A 25440-nucleotide genomic window follows, 5' to 3' on the forward strand; every position below is an offset into this window, starting at 1 on the left:
AGGTATGTCACTTTTGTTTGTTCAAAAACAAGTAAAAATGTCCTCCAAACTTCGGAATCAAATTGTGTGTAATTGTGATACAAAGGTCAACATATGGTAACACCATAACAATGGTGATATAAAGTGATCATTATAAAATAAAATGTGGCTGGATTGCTAATGAGAAAATTTTCCACTAGAAAATAGATGAAATATAAATAAACAATTATAAGTTATTCTACAGCCTTCAACTTCTTAGGTTTGCAAACAAGCCTACCAACATGTGTATTAAGTTTCAAGTTGATTGGACTCAACTTCATCAAAAACTACCTCCACCAAAAACTTTAACCTGAAACAAGACAGACAGATAGATGAATGGTGAACAGACAAACGGACACACAGACCAGAAAACATAATCCTCATAAATGGGGCATACAAATGGTCAGATCACAATGTCAGTATACTATTGACAACTAAATATGGTGGTAAACAATACTTTCCAGTATGAAAGCCTTTTGTAAAACAATCTTGGAAGAGAAGCATTCACAGGGTGTTATTCTACCAAATAGTGACCACCTTCAACAAATTGAAGATAATGTCACAGGAGGAAACTTACAACAAGACATTAAAAAAAAAAAATGTTTTGTATAATAAAATAAGATGTTGTAATTGATGCTTTGAAATTGAAGATAGTGTTGTCACATTACTCCCATGAAAATAGTAGATTCAAATAATGGTAAAATTAAAAACCAATCTTTCCATAAAACCCTAGAAAAATGATGGAACAATATGTTCAACTGCACATGATAAAAAAAAACATCTCTACCAAATATCAAAGCTTTCTGTGAAAAGTCTCGGAGGAGCTGCAATCACAAGGTGGGATTTTCACAATGCTAAAAGTTCATATCACTCCACTACAACATTTGGAAAAAGCTTTGAGTGTTAATCATTTTATTAAAGATTAAGGAGGGTTATTGAGGACAGAACCTTTACAAAAACCTGAGACCTCATAGCTGCCACCTGCAGCTGCACTTGCCAATTCACTCTCCTACCAGAAGATCTAAATCTATAATTGGATCATGCACTGTTCATGCCATAAGAATAATAACTGTTCATAAGAATTGAAATTATTTATTAAGTGTTCTGTATACAAGCTCCACACAATGTTATTAAGAAGTGACAATCTATAACAGCAATCAGAGATTTACAGGTCAATACTGGGGCGGTGGAGAGATTTACACATATAATGTATAAATTCGTTTTAAAATTCTATAAAAACTCAACAAGCTCAAATATATAAATTAATAGAAATACAAAAACAAATTAAAAGCTATAACAATTATGCACCTAGAAATATCAGCATGCATGTACAAAGCATAAAGAGACAAACACATATAATGTACAAATGTATAAATATATAGTAGTATCACAGACAAAAAACTATAGTAAAGATAAAACCCTGTTGGCAATAAAAAATAAAAATCTATTAAAGTCTGAGATTGATTTTTCAGATAACAGCAAATTCACATTCTGCCATTTATTGACTTCTGTGAAAATAAACAAAAAAAAGAAAGAAATGGAAAAATACCTTTGTTGATAAACCAATGGTATTTTCCATTTTGAAAATTTAGAGATTAAGATTAATTAAAGAAAGAATCAGGAAGACTTATGAAAGCAACGTTTTAAACAAAACTAATATCTCCATTATTCAATATGAAATTAACCGAGAGTGCAAAGTTTCAAGTTTAGAAGATGATTTTTAAAATTAATCTATAACAATGTAACACAATACTAAAAACATAACAGAAAATATCATGTAAAATAATAAACATCTGGAATGGTATAAGTTTGTAAATATAAAATTTTGCTTAAATTTTATCACAAAATGCTTTCTGTATTACAAACTTTGTTATTGGCAGATATATGCTTTACAAACAAATGGCTTTTATCATGATTGTTCACAGTTTACAGGTAAATCTAATCTATGCCCTTTCTAGCCCTGGGAATCCTGTAGAGAATGGATTCCCTGTATGGAACCCCAGAGGAGGGGCACCTGCTGGGTATGTTTCGTGTTGCATGACAGGCTGTGTGAGTGGGACATTGCCTGGATAACCACGATCGGCAGCATAGCTCTTGTCTAGAGGGTAAGCATAGGATGGATGGCCAGTGTAAACTGATGGCACGACTCCTGGCTGGGCCTCTGGAGGAATCTCAATTTTACCTCGACCCTGAAATACATAATATACAAATAAATAAACAAAACTTAATATATCTAAAGAGAAAAATAGTTCTCATGTCATGTGCTATATGTTAATTTAACGAGGGTGGACATTATATGTGTCAAAATATTTACATTCTATTTCTACTGGATAAATTAGAACTTTTTGTGTTTGATGTGGACCTATAATAAAGACTATTTCAAAATTTTACATGTACAAATACATAGTACTCACTTTTTTAATACATTTATAATAGGATTTTTAGCAAGAAATTCTGACAAAAACTTCTATTTTGATCATTTGATTTCCAGCATTGTTCAAAATACGACTGATATTGAAAGTTCTATTGAAGCTCAAAATTACCGGAATCATCTGTTCCTGTTGATATAAAGGTCCATATAAATGTGTACACATTGGTCTGGCTTGTGTGTATAATCCTCCTAGAGCAGCATAACCCTGGTGGCCTCCAGCTGGTGTCTTTTCACTTACATAGGAGCCGACCTGTAAAAACATCAAGTTTTCAGGTAATCTAAACAGAAAATCAGAGTACTAATGAGTGATCTGTCATTATATAAGTGTGCCACACACTGCAAAGACACTGAGAATTTTTTATGTTTGCCAAGTTTTCTCAAAAAATGTTCCCTCCTACAATAATTATTGTTTTCATCACTGGTAAGTGAGTTGAACTGAAATTCAACAGTAAAATTTTACTATGTATATCTAGCAATAAGGCCACCCTTAAAAAAATGTTTGACGTTGCCTAGTCTGTATCCAGTCAATGAAAGCTACTTCAAATAATTCTGCTGCTACAGAATAATGCTTTTTGCTCTGTAAATGATAGGGCAAATTTTCCTTGAACTTATCTAACAAAATGTTCATGTACAAGAAGGACATTGTGAACAAAAAAATAAAATTCAGTTAGTTGTAAAGCCTGTCTTTCAGGTATAAATTAATTCATTTTACTGAGCAATTTTCATCGGATGCAAATTTGCCAAAAAGAAAAACATGTAAAATCTGCAAGAGCTACATTTAGTGCTTATTAATAACTTTTCCATAATATTAAAATCTAAAGGAACTTTAAAATTAGGTGTGATCTATGACTCATATTAAATATGAAGGATACATTAAAGTAAGTCTTACTGTTTTCAGAATTTGTATTGCCATAATCTTGCCATCTTCAAAGGGGAATGAACTCAGAATATACTCCTCTCCTAGCTTGGTTTGGTAATCTGTTAACACTCTGTGAAATAAAGTAATAAAGAACTTTGCAATTAATTCAAAATATATCCTATAGAATATAGTATTCAAGCAGGAAATAAAAGAAATCTGTAAGAAAGTTGATTTTTTTGGTTTGAAACTGACATACTCTGTTTCTTTATGAATATTGCAATTATTCTATAGGATTTAGATAAAATAGCCATATGACATCACATATATAAAACATTTTCACAATGGGAATAGTAACTCTCAACAAATAATCAATGCTTTTAACTTAACTGAAAATGGTTTAAGATAATTTTCAGACTAAATTTCAATATGGAATTCTTTTTTATGACCTATTTTTGCATTCAGAAAAATTACTTTATAACCCTTAAAAATAATAATTAATTGTTGATTCCTTAACGTCCAGTGGCAAATATTTCATGCATATTCTGCATATTTAGGACAACAAAAATAATGTCAATATAGGGTCATTCAATAAAGGAGCTACAATGTAGAGGCTGTCTTAAGTGAGGTGAGTTTTTTTTTTTGTTTCATGTTGAAGGCCTCCCTGACTTTCAGATGAAGAACAGCAAATAAAGTAGTTTCTTTGCTTTTTGTGTGTTTTTTGCTGTGCATGTCTTGTCAGGATTGTATCTTAATCATTTGTTTTTATCATTTATTAAAACCGTTTAAAATATATATCAAACATGCCATAAAGCTAATGTACAATGTAAGTGGAATATGATTAAAATAATGTTTTCTCTCAGAAAAACCCTCTTCATGCACAAAGATTTTTCTTTTCTAAAATTTAAATGGAAACCTATTGACCTAAAGTTAAAAATATCTACTGAAGATGCAAATTATCTAGATGTTTTGAGATAAAATGTTTCAGGTTAACAGCTAGGGGAGACAAGTGAAATTTTCTCTACCCTAAACTGATCTGATTTGCAATCACATCAGTAATGAAGCAGACTTCTATGGAAATGGAAGGCTTCTTTCTACAGAAACCTATTGCATTGCGTAATTTAATATTTTGAAGCAATATATTAAGGAACATTTAACAGTATATAGATGGACTCATGAAGAAAGTCTTTTCTTTCATTAAATCTTTCATAATTTGAACTGGTTATTTTTCTTTGTATATCTTTTGTACATTAACTCCATATTACCATATACAATAATATTTACCTTTTTACACAGTCTAATGCTATTAATTTATCGTTCTGTACGGTTATGACATTAAGAACTTCCCTTGCTTCTTGACATGACATTCGACAAAGTCGCTGTAAAGTAAAGCAATCAGATACAACATTGATAAACAAAATGGTCAGACTCCTTATAAAGAGTTAACTAAACTGTATAAGAATGAGCCATAAAATTCATTAGAATTGGTTTCCACTCAATAATAATGAATCTACAGTGCATAATTTTTAAAAAGTCTTATAGTCAGTAAGTGTATTGAGGTTTAAAATGACACAATAACTTGATAATTTCCATAGGCAGATTCAAGACCCCCCCTTTACAAAAAGTTCTGGATCCACCACTGATTTCTGAATGAAGCATTGTTATTTTGTTCTTTTTAAATTTTATCTATATGTTACACAAGAATTGCCTTACTTAAAACTCTGCAGTTAAGTATACAGTTGTAACTTTTTAATTTTCAAATAATATATAAAGGGACTAAATGTGATTGAAAATGAGGTTTGTTGCATTTCTACTTCATACTCACTGGTTCTAATATCTGTATTGCTCTAACTTTGTCAGAAGGTGCTTTGAATGCTAATAAAATCTGTGATGCCTGAAAATATATATGGATCATTACAAATATGGCAAATAAGGTATCTACATCACTTCCAGGTATAAGATATTTATATAATGTTCAAGACGTGTATTTAGTATTTTTGAAATCTGTTTTGATTTTTTTTATATTTTTGAACATTTTTAGATTAAAAAATAAAATCAAATATGCTTTAAAAAAATATATATATGTTTGATATTATCTTGATCCTTATATTTTTTTTTCCTCACTGAGCATTTTTTGTTTTATTTTTTTCAGGAAAATTATCCAGTACCTGTGGGCTGTCTATATATAATTTTTACAAGAGAGGTGGAAAATATTAAACATTGGTTTTTTTTTATAATTCCTGATAGTATTCTAACTCACCTGATTTGCTGTGAAATGTCCTCTAGAACTGTACAATATCTCAACCTTCTTCTCTGTGTATGATGTTTGCTAACAAATATAAAATTAAGTAAATTAGTCAAATATTCAAAATCAAGATCAGTATACACAGGATATGAGACTACAAGGAATTATAGAACTTACAGAATTATGACAAAAATATTTCAAAGCTTATCCTTTTTGTGCTGACTTTGGACATGTTCTCATTATTTCTTCTGTATGGACTCATATATACCTTATGCACTGCATAACCAAAAATTTTCATTTTCTGTAAAAGGAAGTTATATATTTTTGCATACTTTTCATCTTTTTTGGTTTATAATGTCCATCTTGCTTCAGATTGGGAAATGATTCATCTAGGTCATCAACTTTACGTTCAAATTTGAATATTGTTAGCAAGTGATTACATACATATATATTGTATACATTTGAACATTCAATACATGTAATGGCATCCAATACAGTAGCAAGGACAAATATCTATGCATCCAAGTGTAGCATAGTGTTTTCGCAAACATTGCTAATGAAAATCTAACAAAATTCATGGAAAATTCACTAGCATTATCAAATCTTAAAGGTGAATATGAAAGTATTTGCAATCGAAAAAATTACTTGAAGTATATATATATATTTAATTATTTATGAAACATTAAATTACAGGTAAAAAGACTTATTTGTATATATAACAGTAATTTGTATTGTGTTTTGATGTAACGTGGAAAAAGCTGCATGACATTAAAAGTACATTACTTTTTTAGGTAAATGGCATACATGTACATGTATGTCTTTTGTTTTAGTTAAGCCAATGCAATTCAACTGATATTTTATAGTGTGTCTTTTTATGTTGTGATGTTACACTATAGTTTAAGATTTTAAACATGTCATTTTTGGGAACCTTTATAGCTTGCTGTTCGGTGTGAGACAAGACAAAGTGGTCTATTGAATAGACTAATTTCATATTTAGATTTTTGACTCCAGAGTATTTATTTTTCAACAGGTTACCATTTCTCTGGTTGGACATCCTGATACTCTGTCAAGCAAAATGTAAAGAAGCAAAGTCCATCATTAAATTGGTACATTTTTTGGAGGAAAACTATTTTTTGCAGAAAACAGTAAACTTTCCCTCTATAAAAAAGCACATACATTGTATTTTATGTTTGATTTTACACAGATTAGGTAACCAGTGTCATAGAATTACATGTATCTACAAATGTAATCCGGAGTTAAAAGTCTATTGACTGTCAGATGTAGACATTTAAATGTTTAAAAAATCTATCATTTAATGTACTTTGAATTTAAAGCCGAAAATCAGCCCTTCCTCAACTACTAGGCCATTTTTTCTTTACAAGAAAGTGCACTCAAACTAACCAGGAAGGGGCCTATTCGACAGTTGTCCATTCTATCATATATACATGTACGGTACCACCTTGTGCTGTCGCTTTTTGTCCATTAAAACTTGATATCACACAGGTTCCTATGATTTTAAGACATCATAATACTAAATATCTGACGCAATAATGTAAAATTGGTGTGTTGTTTACGGTCAAAAGTTCAAGCAGCGTAGATTCTGCACTGCAGTCAATTGCTGCAGTTTTCCAAACAACAATATGGTGAATTTCTGTGGTGAATAAAAAAGTGGAGGTTCACTGAGTGCCCAATTGAAGTTTGAGTTACAAAAATATGCATGATCACAAAAAATTAGATTTGTGAGAAAATATGAGTAAAAAAAATCTTCTTTTCAGATAAAATCCGAACTGAATAGCACTGTTTGAGTATACCTGGTTGATGCGATCTAGTAGAGTCTGAAATGACCTGCTGTCCATGGCAACTTTCGCCATTCTAGATTTGTCTATCTCAGAGAGTTTCTACAAGGGATTTTAGAGACCACTGCTGAGGTGAAAATTAGCCTGGCAACGGGGACGCCGGAAGTTTACAACGCGCATATCTGCACAGGGGAAATAACTCTTTGTTTTTGTTATGGGCTTCCTGTAAATTAAGAGATATTTTGAAATACATCTTTACATATGACACACAAGACGTAGTTATGTTACAATACATAGAATATCAAATAAGTTGATTCCATGATAATTATGTAAGACTCAATCGTGGTTATTCTTATTTAAAATCGGTGTTTTTAATGACAAATGCATGTCCTAAATGACTAAAAAAAAGTCTGTCAGAGACTATAAATAAAACCGTAAAAGGGTAATATCTGCATTTATGTATATAGTACCCCAAAAAAGTTACATAGATCAAAATTAAATAATATGACATTTCACAATAGATGTCTTACGAGTTCATGTACTTTTTTTTTTAAATCTCTGTCTGTGACCATGTTTATACAGGGGGTCTCGTTGGGGGGGTTCCTATCCCGGATCTGCTTACTGTTTAATCGGATTCCCGTATTCCGCTTACACTATGTACGTAAGCAATTCTCATTTTTTTGTCATTTCCCGGGTCCAGCAAGACCTCATTTCCCGTTTTCAGGACACAATAATTTAACTTTCACCTCTCATGCTTAAAAAAATACGGCAGTCCTGCGTCACGCTTAGACCCCAATGAGACCCACTAAACACTTTATCGCTACATGATGGTCATTCACTCAGTGACCATGTTAACTGATTAAGGGATTATTTATCGATTCTAATGCACTTTATCACTATTTGATCGTCATTACTGGACATCCTGTAAACTCTTGCCGTCATAATTCAAAATATCTGACGTCCCACGGCCCCAGCTTGTCTGGCAAAACAGCCGTCGGACGTAAGAGTAATCTCGGACTAATGCTACAATTGAGATGTGATTGTTGTATGATGTCAATAGTTCAATATGTTCAAGCGACACAGATGTTCTCGGGTCAACCAGCGCTGATTTCCAAAAAATATGAATAACTCTAAGGTTTTATTATGTTTATTATTTTGTAATAACAAATTTTTCTATATTACATCCTCTAAGATGATTGACATTCGGAAAATCAAAATGTGACACATTCATAAAAAACAACTCCAGATAGGTAAATCCTGCGATTTTTAATATAATTTAGTAAGTAGCTTCCTTTTTCATACAGTTTTCATGTACAATGTATAAGTTTGTCCTATTAACATGACTTGTATATTTTTCTCTGATTTAAAAACAGGTCCTACATGTATATAGAATTGATGATAAATGTCCACTGAATTGTTTAACTTTGGAGGTCAAACATTGTTTTTGAAGGTTCATATTTTTTCTTTATTTTTCAGAATGAGGATGCTTCAACTTCAGATACTTTTTATACTTTTTCTGAATTTTACAAGTGTTATATGTGGTAAGTATATATAGTCTTTAAAGATATTGGACACTCTACATGCTCTAGGTGATTCAGTAAAATCTCTCTTGCTGTTGAATATTGAATCTGTAAATGCTGGTGATTGTGGATGGTTAGGCATTTATTATTAGGCAATGTATTACTCAGTATAATTAATGATAGGTTTTACATTACAGAGATGTAAATCAGAGTGTTATAACCTCAAATTACAAGCAATCACATCAATTCACTTTGAATCACTGATCACTTGACATCAGCTTGTTCTATATTGAGTCACTCATCACCAGCAATCACCCTTATCCACATTGAATCAGTCATCACCAGCAATCACCCTGTTCCATATTGGATCCTACATCACAACCAATCACCATGTTCCATTTTGGATCCTACAACACAACCAATCACCATGTTCCATATTGGATCCTACATCACAACCAATCACCATGTTCCATATTGGATCCTACATCACAACCAATCACCATGTTCCATATTGGATCCTACATCACAACCAATCACCATGTTCCATATTGGATCCTACATCACAACCAATCACCATGCTCCACAGTGAATCATTCACCACAAACATGCAGCAATCAACCAGTTCAACATTGTATCAATCACCCTGTTTTCTGTTTTACATTAAATCACTCCTCACCAGAACATCATATTCTTTCACATTGAATCACTCATCACAATCAATCACATTGATTCACATTGAATCACTCATCACCAGCAATCACCCTGTTTAACATTGAATCACTCATCACCAGCAATCTCCCTGTTTTACATTGAATCAATCATCACCAGCAATTACCCTGTTTTACATTGAATCAATCATCACTAGCAATCCCCCTGTTTTATATTGAATCACTCATCACCAGCAATCCCCTTGTTTTATATTGAATCAATCATCACCAGCAATTACCCTGTTTTACATTGAATCACTCGTCACCAGCAATCCCCCTGTTTTATATTGAATCAATCATCACCAGCAATCCCCTTGTTTTATATTGAATCAATAATCACCAGCAATCACCCTGTTTTACATTGAATCAATCATCACCAGCAATCAACCTGTTTTATATTGAATCACTCATCACCGGCAATTACCTTGTTCCACATTGAATCAATCATCACCAGCAATCCCCCTGTTTTACATTGAATCACTCATCACCAGCAATCACCCTGTTCCACATTGAATCACTCATCACAAGCAATCCCCTTGTTTTATATTGAATCAATCATCACCAGCAATCACCCTGTTTTACATTGAATCAATCATCACCAGCAATTACCCTGTTTTACATTGAATCACTCATCACCAGCAATCTCCCTGTTTTATATTGAATCACTCATCACCAGCAATCCCCTTGTTTTATATTGAATCAATCATCACCAGCAATCACCCTGTTTTACATTGAATCAATCATCACCAGCAATTACCCTGTTTCACATTGAATCACTCATCACCAGCAATCTCACTGTTTTACATTGAATCAGTCATCACCAGCAATTACCCGGTTTTACATTGAATCACTCATCACCAGCAATCTCCCTGTTTTATATTGAATCAATCATCACCAGCAATCACCCTGTTTTACATTGAATCAATCATCACCAGCAATTACCCTGTTTTACATTGAATCACTCATCACCAGCAATCTCCCGGTTTTATATTGAATCACTCATCACCAGCAATCCCCTTGTTTTATATTGAATCAATCATCACCAGCAATCACCCTGTTTTACATTGAATCAATCATCACCAACTATCTTCCTGTTTTACATTGAATCACTCATCACCAGCAATCCCCCTGTTTTACATTGAATCAATCATCACCAGCAATCCCCCTGTTTTACATTGAATCAATCATCACTAGCAATCCCCCTGTTTTATATTGAATCACTCATCACCAGCAATCCCCTTGTTTTATATTGAATCAATCATCACCAGCAATTACCCTGTTTTACATTGAATCACTCATCACCAGCAATCCCCCTGTTTTATATTGAATCACTCAACACCAGCAATCACCCTGTTTTACATTGAATCACTCATCTCCAGCAATCCCCTTGTTTTATATTGAATCACTCATCACCAGCAATTACCCTGTTTTACATTGAATCACTCATCACCAGCAACCCCCCTGTTTTACATTGAATCACTCATCACCAGCAATCCCCCTGTTTCGCACTGAATCACTCATCACCAGCAATCCCCCTGTTTTACATCGAATCACTCATCTCCAGCAATCCCCTTGTTTTATATTGAATCACTCATCACCAGCAATCAACCTGTTGAACATTGAATCACTCATCACCAGCAATCACCCTGTTTTACATTGAATCAATCATCACTAGCAATCCCCCTGTTTTATATTGAATCACTCATCACCAGCAATCACCCTGTTTAACATTGAATCACTCATCACCAGCAATCACCCTGTTTTACATTGAATCAATCATCACTAGCAATCCCCCTGTTTTATATTGAATCAATCATCACCAGCAATCTCCCTGTTTTACATCGAATCACTCATCACCAGCAATCAACCTGTTTTATATTAAATCAATCATCACCAGCAATTACCCTGTTCTACATTGAATCAATCATCTCCAGCAATCCCCCTGTTTTACATTGAATCAATCATCTCCAGAAATCCCCCTGTTTCACATTGAATCAGTCATCACCAGCAATTACCCTGTTTTTCATTGAATCAGTCATCACCAGCAATCACTCTGTTCCACATTGAATCACTCATCACCAGCAATCAACCTGTTTAACATTTAATCACTCATCAACAGCAATCCCCCTGTTCTATATTGAATCAATCATCACCAGCAATATTCCTGTTTCACATTGAATCACTCATCACCAGCAATCCCCCTGTTTTACATTGAATCAATCATCACCAGCAATCTTACTGTTTCACACTGAATCAATCATCACTAGCAATCACCCTTATTTTATATTGAATCAATCATCACCAGCAATCTCCCTGTTTCACATTGAATCAATCATCACTAGCAATCACCCTGTTTTACATTGAATCAGTCATCTCCAGCAATCACTCTGTTCCACATTGAATCAATCATCACCAGCAATCACCCTGTTTCACATTGAATCTATCATCACCAGCAATTACCCTGTTCTACATCGAATCACTCATCTCCAGCAATCCCCCTGTTTTTCATTGAATCAGTCATCACCAGCAATTACCCTGTTCTACATTGAATCAATCATCTCCAGCAATCCCCCTGTTTTACATTGAATCACTCATCACCAGCAAATACCCTGTTCTACATTGAATCAATCATCTCCAGCAATCTTCCTGTTTCACATTGAATCAATCATCACTAGCAATCACCCTTATTTTATATTGAATCAATCATCACCAGCAATCACACTGTTTCACATTGAATCAATCATCACTATCAATCACCCTGTTTCACATTGAATCAATCATCACTAGCAATCACCCTTTTTTATATTGAATCAATCATCACCAGCAATCACACTGTTTCACATTGAATCAATCATCATCATCGATCCCCCTGTTTCACATTGAATCAATCATCACTAGCAATCACCCTTTTTTATATTGAATCAATCATCACCAGCAATCACACTGTTTCACATTAAATCAATCATCACCATGAATTCCCCTGTTTTACATCGAATCACTCATCTCCAGCAATCCCCCTGTTTTATATTGAATCACTCATCACCAGCAATCTGCCTGTTTTACATTGAATCACTCATCACCAGCAATCACCCTGTTTTACATTGAATCAATCATCACCAGCAATCCCCTTGTTTTACATTGAATCACTCATCACCAGCAATCTCCCTGTTTCACATTGAATCACTCATCACCAGCAATCACCCTGTTTTACATTGAATCAATCATCACCAGCAATCTTCCTGTTTCACATTGAATCAATCATCACTAGCAATCACCCTTATTTTATATTGAATCAATCATCACCAGCAATCTCCCTGTTTCACATTGAATCAATCATCACTAGCAATCACCCTTTTTTATATTGAATCAATCATCACCAGCAATCACACTGTTTTACATTGAATCAATCATCACCATCAATCTCCCTGTTTCACATTGAATCAATCATCACTAGCAATCACCCTTTTTTATATTGAATCAATCATCACCAGCAATCACACTGTTTTACATTGAATCAATCATCACCATCAATCCCTCTGTTTCACATTGAATCAATCATCACTAGCAATCACCCTTTTTTATATTGAATCAATCATCACCAGCAATCACACTGTTTCACATTAAATCAATCATCACCATGAATTCCCCTGTTTTATATTGAATCACTCATCACCAGCAATCACCCTTTTTTTACATTTAATCAATCATCACCAGCAATCCCCTTGTTTTTCATTGAATCACTCATCACCAGCAATCACCCTGTTTCACATTGAATCACTCATCACCAGCAATCCCCTTGTTTCACATTGAATCAATCATCACCAGCAATCCCCTTGTTTCACATTGAATCAATCATCACCAGCAATCCCCTTGTTTCACATTGAATCAATCATGTCCAGCAATCACCCTGTTTAACATTGAATCAATCATCACCAGCAATCCCCCTGTTTTACATTGAATCAATCATCACCAACAATCCCCCTGTTTTACATTGAATCACTCATCACCAGCAATCCCCCTGTTTTATATTGAATCACTCATCACCAGCAATCTCCCTGTTTCACATTGAATCAATCATCACTAGCAATCACCCTTATTTTATATTGAATCAATCATCACCAGCAATCACACTGTTTCACATTGAATCAATCATCACTATCAATCACCCTGTTTCACATTGAATCAATCATCACTAGCAATCACCCTTTTTTATATTGAATCAATCATCACCAGCAATCACACTGTTTCACATTGAATCAATCATCATCATCGATCCCCCTGTTTCACATTGAATCAATCATCACTAGCAATCACCCTTTTTTATATTGAATCAATCATCACCAGCAATCACACTGTTTCACATTAAATCAATCATCACCATGAATTCCCCTGTTTTACATCGAATCACTCATCTCCAGCAATCCCCCTGTTTTATATTGAATCACTCATCACCAGCAATCTGCCTGTTTTACATTGAATCACTCATCACCAGCAATCACCCTGTTTTACATTGAATCAATCATCACCAGCAATCCCCTTGTTTTACATTGAATCACTCATCACCAGCAATCTCCCTGTTTCACATTGAATCACTCATCACCAGCAATCACCCTGTTTTACATTGAATCAATCATCACCAGCAATCTTCCTGTTTCACATTGAATCAATCATCACTAGCAATCACCCTTATTTTATATTGAATCAATCATCACCAGCAATCTCCCTGTTTCACATTGAATCAATCATCACTAGCAATCACCCTTTTTTATATTGAATCAATCATCACCAGCAATCACACTGTTTTACATTGAATCAATCATCACCATCAATCTCCCTGTTTCACATTGAATCAATCATCACTAGCAATCACCCTTTTTTATATTGAATCAATCATCACCAGCAATCACACTGTTTTACATTGAATCAATCATCACCATCAATCCCTCTGTTTCACATTGAATCAATCATCACTAGCAATCACCCTTTTTTATATTGAATCAATCATCACCAGCAATCACACTGTTTCACATTAAATCAATCATCACCATGAATTCCCCTGTTTTATATTGAATCACTCATCACCAGCAATCACCCTTTTTTTACATTTAATCAATCATCACCAGCAATCCCCTTGTTTTTCATTGAATCACTCATCACCAGCAATCACCCTGTTTCACATTGAATCACTCATCACCAGCAATCCCCTTGTTTCACATTGAATCAATCATCACCAGCAATCCCCTTGTTTCACATTGAATCAATCATCACCAGCAATCCCCTTGTTTCACATTGAATCAATCATGTCCAGCAATCACCCTGTTTAACATTGAATCAATCATCACCAGCAATCCCCCTGTTTTACATTGAATCAATCATCACCAACAATCCCCCTGTTTTACATTGAATCACTCATCACCAGCAATCCCCCTGTTTTATATTGAATCACTCATCACCAGCAATCTCCCTGTTTCACATTGAATCAATCATCACTAGCAATCACCCTTATTTTATATTGAATCAATCATCACCAGCAATCACACTGTTTCACATTGAATCAATCATCACTATCAATCACCCTGTTTCACATTGAATCAATCATCACTAGCAATCACCCTTTTTTATATTGAATCAATCATCACCAGCAATCACACTGTTTCACATTGAATCAATCATCATCATCGATCCCCCTGTTTCACATTGAATCAATCATCACTAGCAATCACCCTTTTTTATATTGAATCAATCATCACCAGCAATCACACTGTTTCACATTAAATCAATCATCACCATGAATTCCCCTGTTTTACATCGAATCACTCATCTCCAGCAATCCCCCTGTTTTATATTGAATCACTCATCACCAGCAATCTGCCTGTTTTACATTGAATCACTCATCACCAGCAATCACCCTGTTTTACATTGAATCAATCATCACCAGCAATCCCCTTGTTTTACATTGAATCACTCATCACCAGCAATCTCCCTGTTTCACATTGAATCACTCATCACCAGCAATCACCCTGTTTTACATTGAATCAATCATCACCAGCAATCTTCCTGTTTCACATTGAATCAATCATCACTAGCAATCACCCTTATTTTATATTGAATCAATCATCACCAGCAATCTCCCTGTTTCACATTGAATCAATCATCACTAGCAATCACCCTTTTTTATATTGAATCAATCATCACCAGCAATCACACTGTTTTACATTGAATCAATCATCACCATCAATCTCCCTGTTTCACATTGAATCAATCATCACTAGCAATCACCCTTTTTTATATTGAATCAATCATCACCAGCAATCACACTGTTTTACATTGAATCAATCATCACCATCAATCCCTCTGTTTCACATTGAATCAATCATCACTAGCAATCACCCTTTTTTATATTGAATCAATCATCACCAGCAATCACACTGTTTCACATTAAATCAATCATCACCATGAATTCCCCTGTTTTATATTGAATCACTCATCACCAGCAATCACCCTTTTTTTACATTTAATCAATCATCACCAGCAATCCCCTTGTTTTTCATTGAATCACTCATCACCAGCAATCACCCTGTTTCACATTGAATCACTCATCACCAGCAATCCCCTTGTTTCACATTGAATCAATCATCACCAGCAATCCCCTTGTTTCACATTGAATCAATCATCACCAGCAATCCCCTTGTTTCACATTGAATCAATCATGTCCAGCAATCACCCTGTTTAACATTGAATCAATCATCACCAGCAATCCCCCTGTTTTACATTGAATCAATCATCACCAACAATCCCCCTGTTTTACATTGAATCACTCATCACCAGCAATCCCCCTGTTTTATATTGAATCACTCATCACCAGCAATCTCCCTGTTTCACATTGAATCAATCATCACTAGCAATCACCCTTATTTTATATTGAATCAATCATCACCAGCAATCACACTGTTTCACATTGAATCAATCATCACTATCAATCACCCTGTTTCACATTGAATCAATCATCACTAGCAATCACCCTTTTTTATATTGAATCAATCATCACCAGCAATCACACTGTTTCACATTGAATCAATCATCATCATCGATCCCCCTGTTTCACATTGAATCAATCATCACTAGCAATCACCCTTTTTTATATTGAATCAATCATCACCAGCAATCACACTGTTTCACATTAAATCAATCATCACCATGAATTCCCCTGTTTTACATCGAATCACTCATCTCCAGCAATCCCCCTGTTTTATATTGAATCACTCATCACCAGCAATCTGCCTGTTTTACATTGAATCACTCATCACCAGCAATCACCCTGTTTTACATTGAATCAATCATCACCAGCAATCCCCTTGTTTTACATTGAATCACTCATCACCAGCAATCTCCCTGTTTCACATTGAATCACTCATCACCAGCAATCACCCTGTTTTACATTGAATCAATCATCACCAGCAATCTTCCTGTTTCACATTGAATCAATCATCACTAGCAATCACCCTTATTTTATATTGAATCAATCATCACCAGCAATCTCCCTGTTTCACATTGAATCAATCATCACTAGCAATCACCCTTTTTTATATTGAATCAATCATCACCAGCAATCACACTGTTTTACATTGAATCAATCATCACCATCAATCTCCCTGTTTCACATTGAATCAATCATCACTAGCAATCACCCTTTTTTATATTGAATCAATCATCACCAGCAATCACACTGTTTTACATTGAATCAATCATCACCATCAATCCCTCTGTTTCACATTGAATCAATCATCACTAGCAATCACCCTTTTTTATATTGAATCAATCATCACCAGCAATCACACTGTTTCACATTAAATCAATCATCACCATGAATTCCCCTGTTTTATATTGAATCACTCATCACCAGCAATCACCCTTTTTTTACATTTAATCAATCATCACCAGCAATCCCCTTGTTTTTCATTGAATCACTCATCACCAGCAATCACCCTGTTTCACATTGAATCACTCATCACCAGCAATCCCCTTGTTTCACATTGAATCAATCATCACCAGCAATCCCCTTGTTTCACATTGAATCAATCATCACCAGCAATCCCCTTGTTTCACATTGAATCAATCATGTCCAGCAATCACCCTGTTTAACATTGAATCAATCATCACCAGCAATCCCCCTGTTTTACATTGAATCAATCATCACCAACAATCCCCCTGTTTTACATTGAATCACTCATCACCAGCAATCCCCCTGTTTTATATTGAATCACTCATCACCAGCAATCTCCCTGTTTTACATCGAATCACTCATCTCCAGCAATCCCCCTGTTTTATATTGAATCACTCATCACCAGCAATCACCCTGTTTTACATTGAATCAATCATCACCAGCAATCACCCTGTTTTATATTGAATCACTCACCAACAGCAATCCCCTTGTTTCACATTGAATCACACATCACAGACACCAGTAATCACCCTGTTCCACATTGAATCACTCATCACCAGCAATCCCCTTGTTTCACATTGAATCAATCATCACCAGCAATCCCCTTGTTTCACATTGAATCAATCATCACCAGCAATCCCCTTGTTTCACATTGAATCAATCATGTCCAGCAATCACCCTGTTTAACATTGAATCAATCATCACCAGCAATCCCCCTGTTTTACATTGAATCAATCATCACCAACAATCCCCCTGTTTTACATTGAATCAATCATCACCAGCAATCACCCTGTTTTATATTGAATCACTGATCACCAGCAATCCCCTACTTCCTCATTGAATCACACACTACCTATCAACCAATACCACATCGAATCACTCATCAACATCAATCACCATGTTCCACATTGAATCACTCATCACCACCAATCACCCTGTTCCATATTGAATTATTTATCACCAGCAATCACCCTGTTCCACATTGAATAATCACAAGCAATCCCCCAGTTTAACATTGAATCACTCATCACCAGCAATCCCCTACTTCCAAATTGAAACACACATCACCAGCAATCACCCTGTTTCACATTAAATCTCTGATCACCACCAATCAACCTATCCCACATTGCATCACTCATTACCATCAATCACCCTGATCCACATTGAATTATTTATCATCAGCAATCCCCTTATTCCACATTGAATAATCACAAGCTATCTCCATATTCGATATTTAATCACTCATCACTAGTAATCACCCTGTTCCACATTGAATCATTTATCACCAGCAATCCCCTTATTCCACATTGAATAATCACAAGCTATCTCCATATTTGACTTTGAATAACTCATCACTAGTAATCACCCTGTTCCACATTGAATCATTTATTACCAGCAATTACCCTGTTCAAAATTGAATCACTCATCACCAGATTGAGTGATTTTTAAATGATTCAGCTTTTATAAAAGTAAAAACATGTGGAATAATTTCTAATCAGAAAACTCTCCACCAGAGACAAAATGCTGTAGAACTATGAAAAATGTAAGCTGTAGAAGCAATGCATAAACAAATATAGAGATATGTGGGACCAAAGGACAAGACTGTAAACAACTACAAGACACTTTATAGCCTTCAACAATAAGTAAATTCCATGTATGTATATGTAAATTCTGTGAAAACAGAACACATTAAACTATTATTTGTATTTATTATTTCTTTTGGAAAAATTGAGTGCAACTATAACAAAATAGATGCACTATAGTAGTTGACTTCATGACTATTCTGTTGACTTCATTTACTTCATGACTATTCTGTTGACTTCATGACTATTCTGTTGACTTCATTTACTTCATGACTATTCTGTTGACTTCATGACTATTCTGTTGACTTCATTTACTTCATGACTATTCTGTTGACTTCATTTACTTCATGACTATTCTGTTGACTTCATGACTATTCTGTTGACCTCATGACTATTATGTTGACTTCATGACTATTCTGTTGACTTCATGACTATTCTGTTGACTTCATGACTATTCTGTTGACTTCATGACTATTCTGTTGACTTCATGACTATTCTGTTGACTTCGTAACTATTCTGTTGACTTCATGACTATTCCGTTGACTTTGTGACTATTCTGTTGACTTCGTGACTATTCTGTTTACTTCATGACTATTCTGTTGACTCCGTGACTATTCTGTTGACTTTGTGACTATTCTGTTGACTTCATGACTATTCTGTTGACTTCGTGACTATTCTGTTGACTTCATGACTATTCTATTGACTTCATGACTATTCTGTTGACTTCATGACTATTCTGACTATTCTGTTGACTTCGTGACTATTCTGTTGACTTTGTGACTATTCTATTGACTTCACGACTATTCTGTTGACTTCATGACTATTTGTTGACTTCGTGACTATTCTGTTGACTTCATGACTATGACTATTCTGATGACTTCATGACTATTCTGTTTACTTCATGACTATTCTGTTGACTTCATGACTATTCTGTTGACTTCGTGACTATTCTGTTGACTTCATGACTATTCTGTTGACTTCGTGACTATTCTGTTGACTTCATGACTATTCTGTTGACTTCGTGACTATTCTGTTGACTTCATGACTATTCTGACTATTCTGTTGACTTCATGACTATTCTGTTGACTTTATGACGATTTTGTTGACTTGATGACTATAATGTTGACTTCGTGACTATTCTGTTGACTTCATGACTATTCTGTTGACTTCATGACTATTCTGTTGACTTCATGACTATTCAGACTATTCTGTTGACTTCATGACTATTCAGACTATTCTGTTGACTTCATGACTATTCTGTTGACTTCGTGACTATTCTGTTGATTTCATGACTATTCTGTTGACTTCATGACTATTCTGTTGACTTCGTGACTTTTCTGTTTACTTCATGACTATTCTGTTGACTTCATGACTATGACTATTCTGTTGACTTCATGACTATGACTATTCTGTTGACTTCATGACTATGACTATTCTGTTGACTTCATTACTATTCTGTTGACTTCATTACTATTCTGTTGACTTTGTGACTATTCTGTTGACTTCATGACTATTCTGTTGACTTCATGACTATTCTGTTTACTTCGTGACTATTCTGTTGACTTCGTGACTATTCTGTTGACTTCATGACTATTCTGACTATTCTGTTGACTTCATGACTATTCTGTTGACTTTATGATTATTCTGTTGACTTCATGACTATTCTGTTGACTTCGTGACTATTCTGTTGACTTCATGACTATTCTGTTGACCTCATGACTATTCTGTTGACCTCATGACTATTCTGTTGACTTCATGACTATTCTGTTGACTTCATAACTATTCTGTTGACTTCATGAATATTCTGACTATTATGTTGACTTTATGACTATTCTGTTGACCTCATGACTATTCTTTTTACTTCATGACTATTCTGTTGACTTCATGACTTTTTTGTTTACTTCATGACTATTCTGTTGACTTCATGACTATTCTGTTGACTTCATGACTATTCTGTTGCCTTCATAACTATTCTGTTGACTTCATGACTGTTCTGTTGACTTCATGACTATTCTGACTATTCTGTTGACTTCATGACTATTCTGTTGACTTCATGACTATTCTGACTATTCTGTTGACTTCGTGACTATTCTGTTGACTTCGTGACTATTCTGTTGACTTCACGACTATTCTGTTGACTTCATGACTATTCTGTTGACTTCGTGACTATTCTGTTGACTTCACGACTATTCTGTTGACTTCATGACTATTTGTTGACTTCGTGACTATTCTGTTTACTTCATGACTATTATGTTGACTTCATGACTATGACTATTCTGTTGACCTTATGACTATTCTGTTTACTTCATGAGTATTCTGTTGACTTCATGACTATTCTGTTGACTTCATGACTATTCTGTTGACTTCGTGACTATTCTGTTGACTTCATGATTATTCTGTTGACTTCGTGACTATTCTGTTGACTTCATGACTATTCTGTTGACTTCATGACTATTCTGTTGACTTCATGACTATTCTGACTATTCTGTTGACTTCATGACTATTCTGTTGACTTTATGAATATTCTGTTGACTTGATGACTATTCTGTTGACTTCATGACTATTCTGTTGACTTCGTGACTATTCTGTTGACTTCATGACTATTCTGTTGACTTCGTGACTATTCTGTTGACTTCATGACTATTCTGTTGACTTCATGACTATTCTGTTGACTTCATGACTATTCTGACTATTCTGTTGACTTCATGACTATTCTGTTGACTTTATAAATATTCTGTTGACTTGATGACTATTCTGTTGACTTCATGACTATTCTGTTGACTTCGTGACTATTCTGTTGACTTCATGACTATTCTGTTGACTTCATGACTATTCAGACTATTCTGTTGACTTCATGACTATTCTGTTGACTTCATGACTATTCAGACTATTCTGTTGACTTCATGACTATTCTGTTGACTTCATGACTATTCTGTTGACTTCGTGACTATTCTGTTTACTTCATGACTATTTTATCGACTTCATGACTATGACTTCTGTTGACTTCATGACTATTCTGTTGACTTCATGACTATGACTATTCTGTTGACTTCATGACTATTCTGTTGACTTCATGACTATTCTGTTGACTTCATGACTATTCTGTTGACTTCATGACTATTCTGTTGACTTCGTGACTATTCTGTTGACTTCATGACTATTCTGTTGACCTCATGACTATTCTGTTGACTTCGTGACTATTCTGTTGACTTCATGACTATTCTGTTGACTTCATGACTATTCTGTTGACTTCATGACTATTCTGTTGACTTCAAAACTATTCTGTTGACTTCATGACTATTCTGTTGACTTTATGATTATTCTGTTGACTTCATGACTATTCTGTTGACTTCGTGACTATTCTGTTGACTTCATGACTATTCTGTTGACTTCATTACTATTCTGTTGACTTCGTGACTATTCTGTTTACTTCATGACTATTTTATTGACTTCATGACTATGACTTCTGTTGACTTCATGACTATTCTGTTGACTTCATGACTATGACTATTCTGTTGACTTCATGACTATTCTGTTGACTTCATGACTATTCTGTTGACTTCATGACTATTCTGTTGCCTTCATGACTGTTCTGTTGACTTCATGACTATTCTGACTATTCTGTTGACTTCATGACTATTCTGTTGACTTCATGACTATTCTGTTGACTTCGTGACTATTCTGTTGACTTCATGACTATTCTGTTGACTTCATGACTATTCTGTTGACTTTGTGACTATTCTGTTGACTTCATGACTATTCTCAATTTCTGTTTACTTCATGACTATTCTGTTGACTTCATGACTATTCTGACTATTCTGTTGACTTCATGACTATTCTATTGACTTCGTGACTATTCTGTTGACTTCATGACTATTCTGTTGACTTCATGACTATTCTGTTGACTTCGTGACTATTCTGTTTACTTCATGACTATTTTATTGACTTCATGACTATGACTTCTGTTGACTTCAAAACTATTCTGTTGACTTCATGACTATGACTATTCTGTTGACTTCATGACTATTCTGTTGACTTCATGACTATTCTGTTGACTTCATGACTATTCTGTTGACTTCATGACTATTCTGTTGCCTTCATGACTGTTCTGTTGACTTCATGACTATTCTGACTATTCTGTTGACTTCATGACTATTCTGTTGACTTCATGACTATTCTGTTGACTTCGTGACTATTCTGTTGACTTCATGACTATTCTGTTGACTTCATGACTATTCTGTTGACTTTGTGACTATTCTGTTGACTTCATGACTATTCTCAATTTCTGTTTACTTCATGACTATTCTGTTGACTTCATGACTATTCTGACTATTCTGTTGACTTCATGACTATTCTGTTGACTTCGTGACTATTCTGTTGACTTCATGACTATTCTGTTGACTTCATGACTATTCTGTTGACTTCATGACTATTCTGACTATTCTGTTTACCTCATGACTATTCTGTTTACTTCATGACTATTCTGTTGACTTCATGACTATTCTGTTGACTTCATGACTATTCTGTTTACTTCATGACTTTTCTGTTTACTTCATGACTATTCTGTTGACTTCATGACTATTCTGACTACTCTGTTTACTTCATGAATATTCTGTTTACTTCATGACTATTCTGTTTAATTGTACAATAAACGTTATTGCTTTTTGTCCACCATCATATTGTACTGGACGGACATCACACAGGTTCCCTTTAAATTTTGCCGTCATAATACAAAATATCTGATGCCACAATGGAAAAGTGATTGTTGTATGACGTCAATAGTTTTAAGCGGAGCACACATTCTTTGTACATGTGTGATAGTGAATGATGCTTTGAACAGTTGAAACGTGATTGATTATACTTTATTTTCAGTGTTTCACTACTGTCAAAATGGTAACACACAGACAATACATAACGAGACTAGTGGTACTATCAGAACAATCCTTTCTGGTAAAAATTTCTATGACGACAACTTGAACTGTGGTTGGTTGATTGATGGAGGCGTGGGTAAACTGATTCAGCTGTCAATCACACATGTCAATCTACAATTAGCACCATCCTACTCCTCATGTGGGACATATGATCATCTCTCTATAATGGATGGTAAATATAACTTATTTTAATATCTGAAAACTTCTTGTTTTGCCTCAGATATCTATTGTAAATAAAATGGCGTACTGTATAGCAGGATATTTTCGCTTTTGTGAATGGAATAAAAGCATCAAAATATTTTCTGTCAAATTAAAAGTGCACATGCAAAAGTATTGATAAAAGTTTTGAATCTGCCAAAATAATAACGGCCAAAATATACCTTATTGAAAATCGCGAAATTTTACAGCTGCAAAAAATAACCCACTATACGGCATATCCTGTAGCTTGTTATAAGTACTTAATTGAATAATAGACCAAATTTAAAATATGAAAATATTTATTCTATAATTAACCCATCATGAGAAGCTCATTTCATTCTAAAACTGTCTGCCTGATTATGGAAATTTCATAGCTTAACATTGAAATTGGACAGCATACATAAAATTTTGACACAGGCTCCATAATATTTGTTGTTTTGTTAGTATATCTGGATTACACTACATACATGCACTTGTATAATATACAGAATATTTGAAGTATTTATTTACAATAATTTGAAATGATTTTTAGGTGATGCTACAGTAACTGAAGCCATAACATCAATATGTGGACACAGGAATCCATATGAAGTACTCAGCTCAGGACGCTATCTCTATCTCAAATTCTACTCAAATGACAAAAACTTCTATGATCATTCTGGAATCACAGTTAATTTCCAAGTTTTCAGTATGTAAAATGTTGTTTTGAATATTCAGTGTTTGTCTATAAATGTAATGTTTTTTATGTACATACCATATAATGAAATCATTTTTCCAAACTGTAGCTTGGACATATAAAATTAACCTTGAATTGCGCTATATCTGCCAAGTTGGTTAATTTTTATGCCCCTGATGTCCGTACTTCCCCAATTTTTTTTCTATTCTCTTACTTTAAGTTTGCCTCAACCCAAATGTTATAAAACTTATATACAATGCTTATAACCACAAAACACGGATCAACTTGAAATTGGGTGGTTTCACTTTTAATGTTCATGAGTTATGACCCATATGAATTTAAAAATTGCTAAATCTGTTGTTTTCCCTTCTCTAACTTTAATTTGCCTCAACCAAATGTTATGAAATGTATACACAATGCTTATGATCATAAAACAGTCTTAAAGAAGTGAATCCTGCATATGTATGTGGAAGTTGACTCACCCATAGGCCATAGTTATACATTCTCCATTTATTTTTTATTATTAGTATATTCCTT

At 34.4% G+C, this 25440-nt stretch overlaps 2 protein-coding genes across 3 annotated transcripts in view; one reads left to right on the forward strand and one right to left on the reverse strand.

The window, feature by feature from the left end:
* Window positions 1-1094: 1094 nt before the first annotated feature.
* On the reverse strand, window positions 1095-7546 carry LOC134720581 (uncharacterized). Its single transcript, XM_063582915.1, has 7 exons — window positions 7362-7546; window positions 5566-5634; window positions 5131-5199; window positions 4590-4684; window positions 3339-3438; window positions 2562-2699; window positions 1095-2207 (listed from the first exon to the last, which is right to left on the reverse strand). Exons 1-7 carry the CDS (start codon window positions 7419-7421, stop codon window positions 1962-1964), a joined length of 777 nt encoding a protein of 258 aa, XP_063438985.1. The 5' UTR covers window positions 7422-7546; the 3' UTR covers window positions 1095-1961.
* LOC134720580 (uncharacterized) overlaps window positions 7541-25440 on the forward strand; it is a 28198-nt gene continuing 10298 nt past the window's right edge. For both annotated transcript variants that reach the window (XM_063582913.1, XM_063582914.1), the window contains exons 1-4: window positions 7541-7675; window positions 8823-8887; window positions 23971-24201; window positions 24760-24915. In XM_063582913.1, coding sequence (XP_063438983.1) covers window positions 7665-7675; window positions 8823-8887; window positions 23971-24201; window positions 24760-24915 — 463 coding nt within the window. In that variant the 5' untranslated portion in view covers window positions 7541-7664. The remainder of the gene's footprint in view (window positions 7676-8822; window positions 8888-23970; window positions 24202-24759; window positions 24916-25440) is intronic.

The sequence above is a fragment of the Mytilus trossulus genome, chromosome 6, assembly GCF_036588685.1.
Source record: "Mytilus trossulus isolate FHL-02 chromosome 6, PNRI_Mtr1.1.1.hap1, whole genome shotgun sequence".
Classification (NCBI taxonomy): Eukaryota; Metazoa; Mollusca; class Bivalvia; order Mytilida; family Mytilidae; genus Mytilus; species Mytilus trossulus.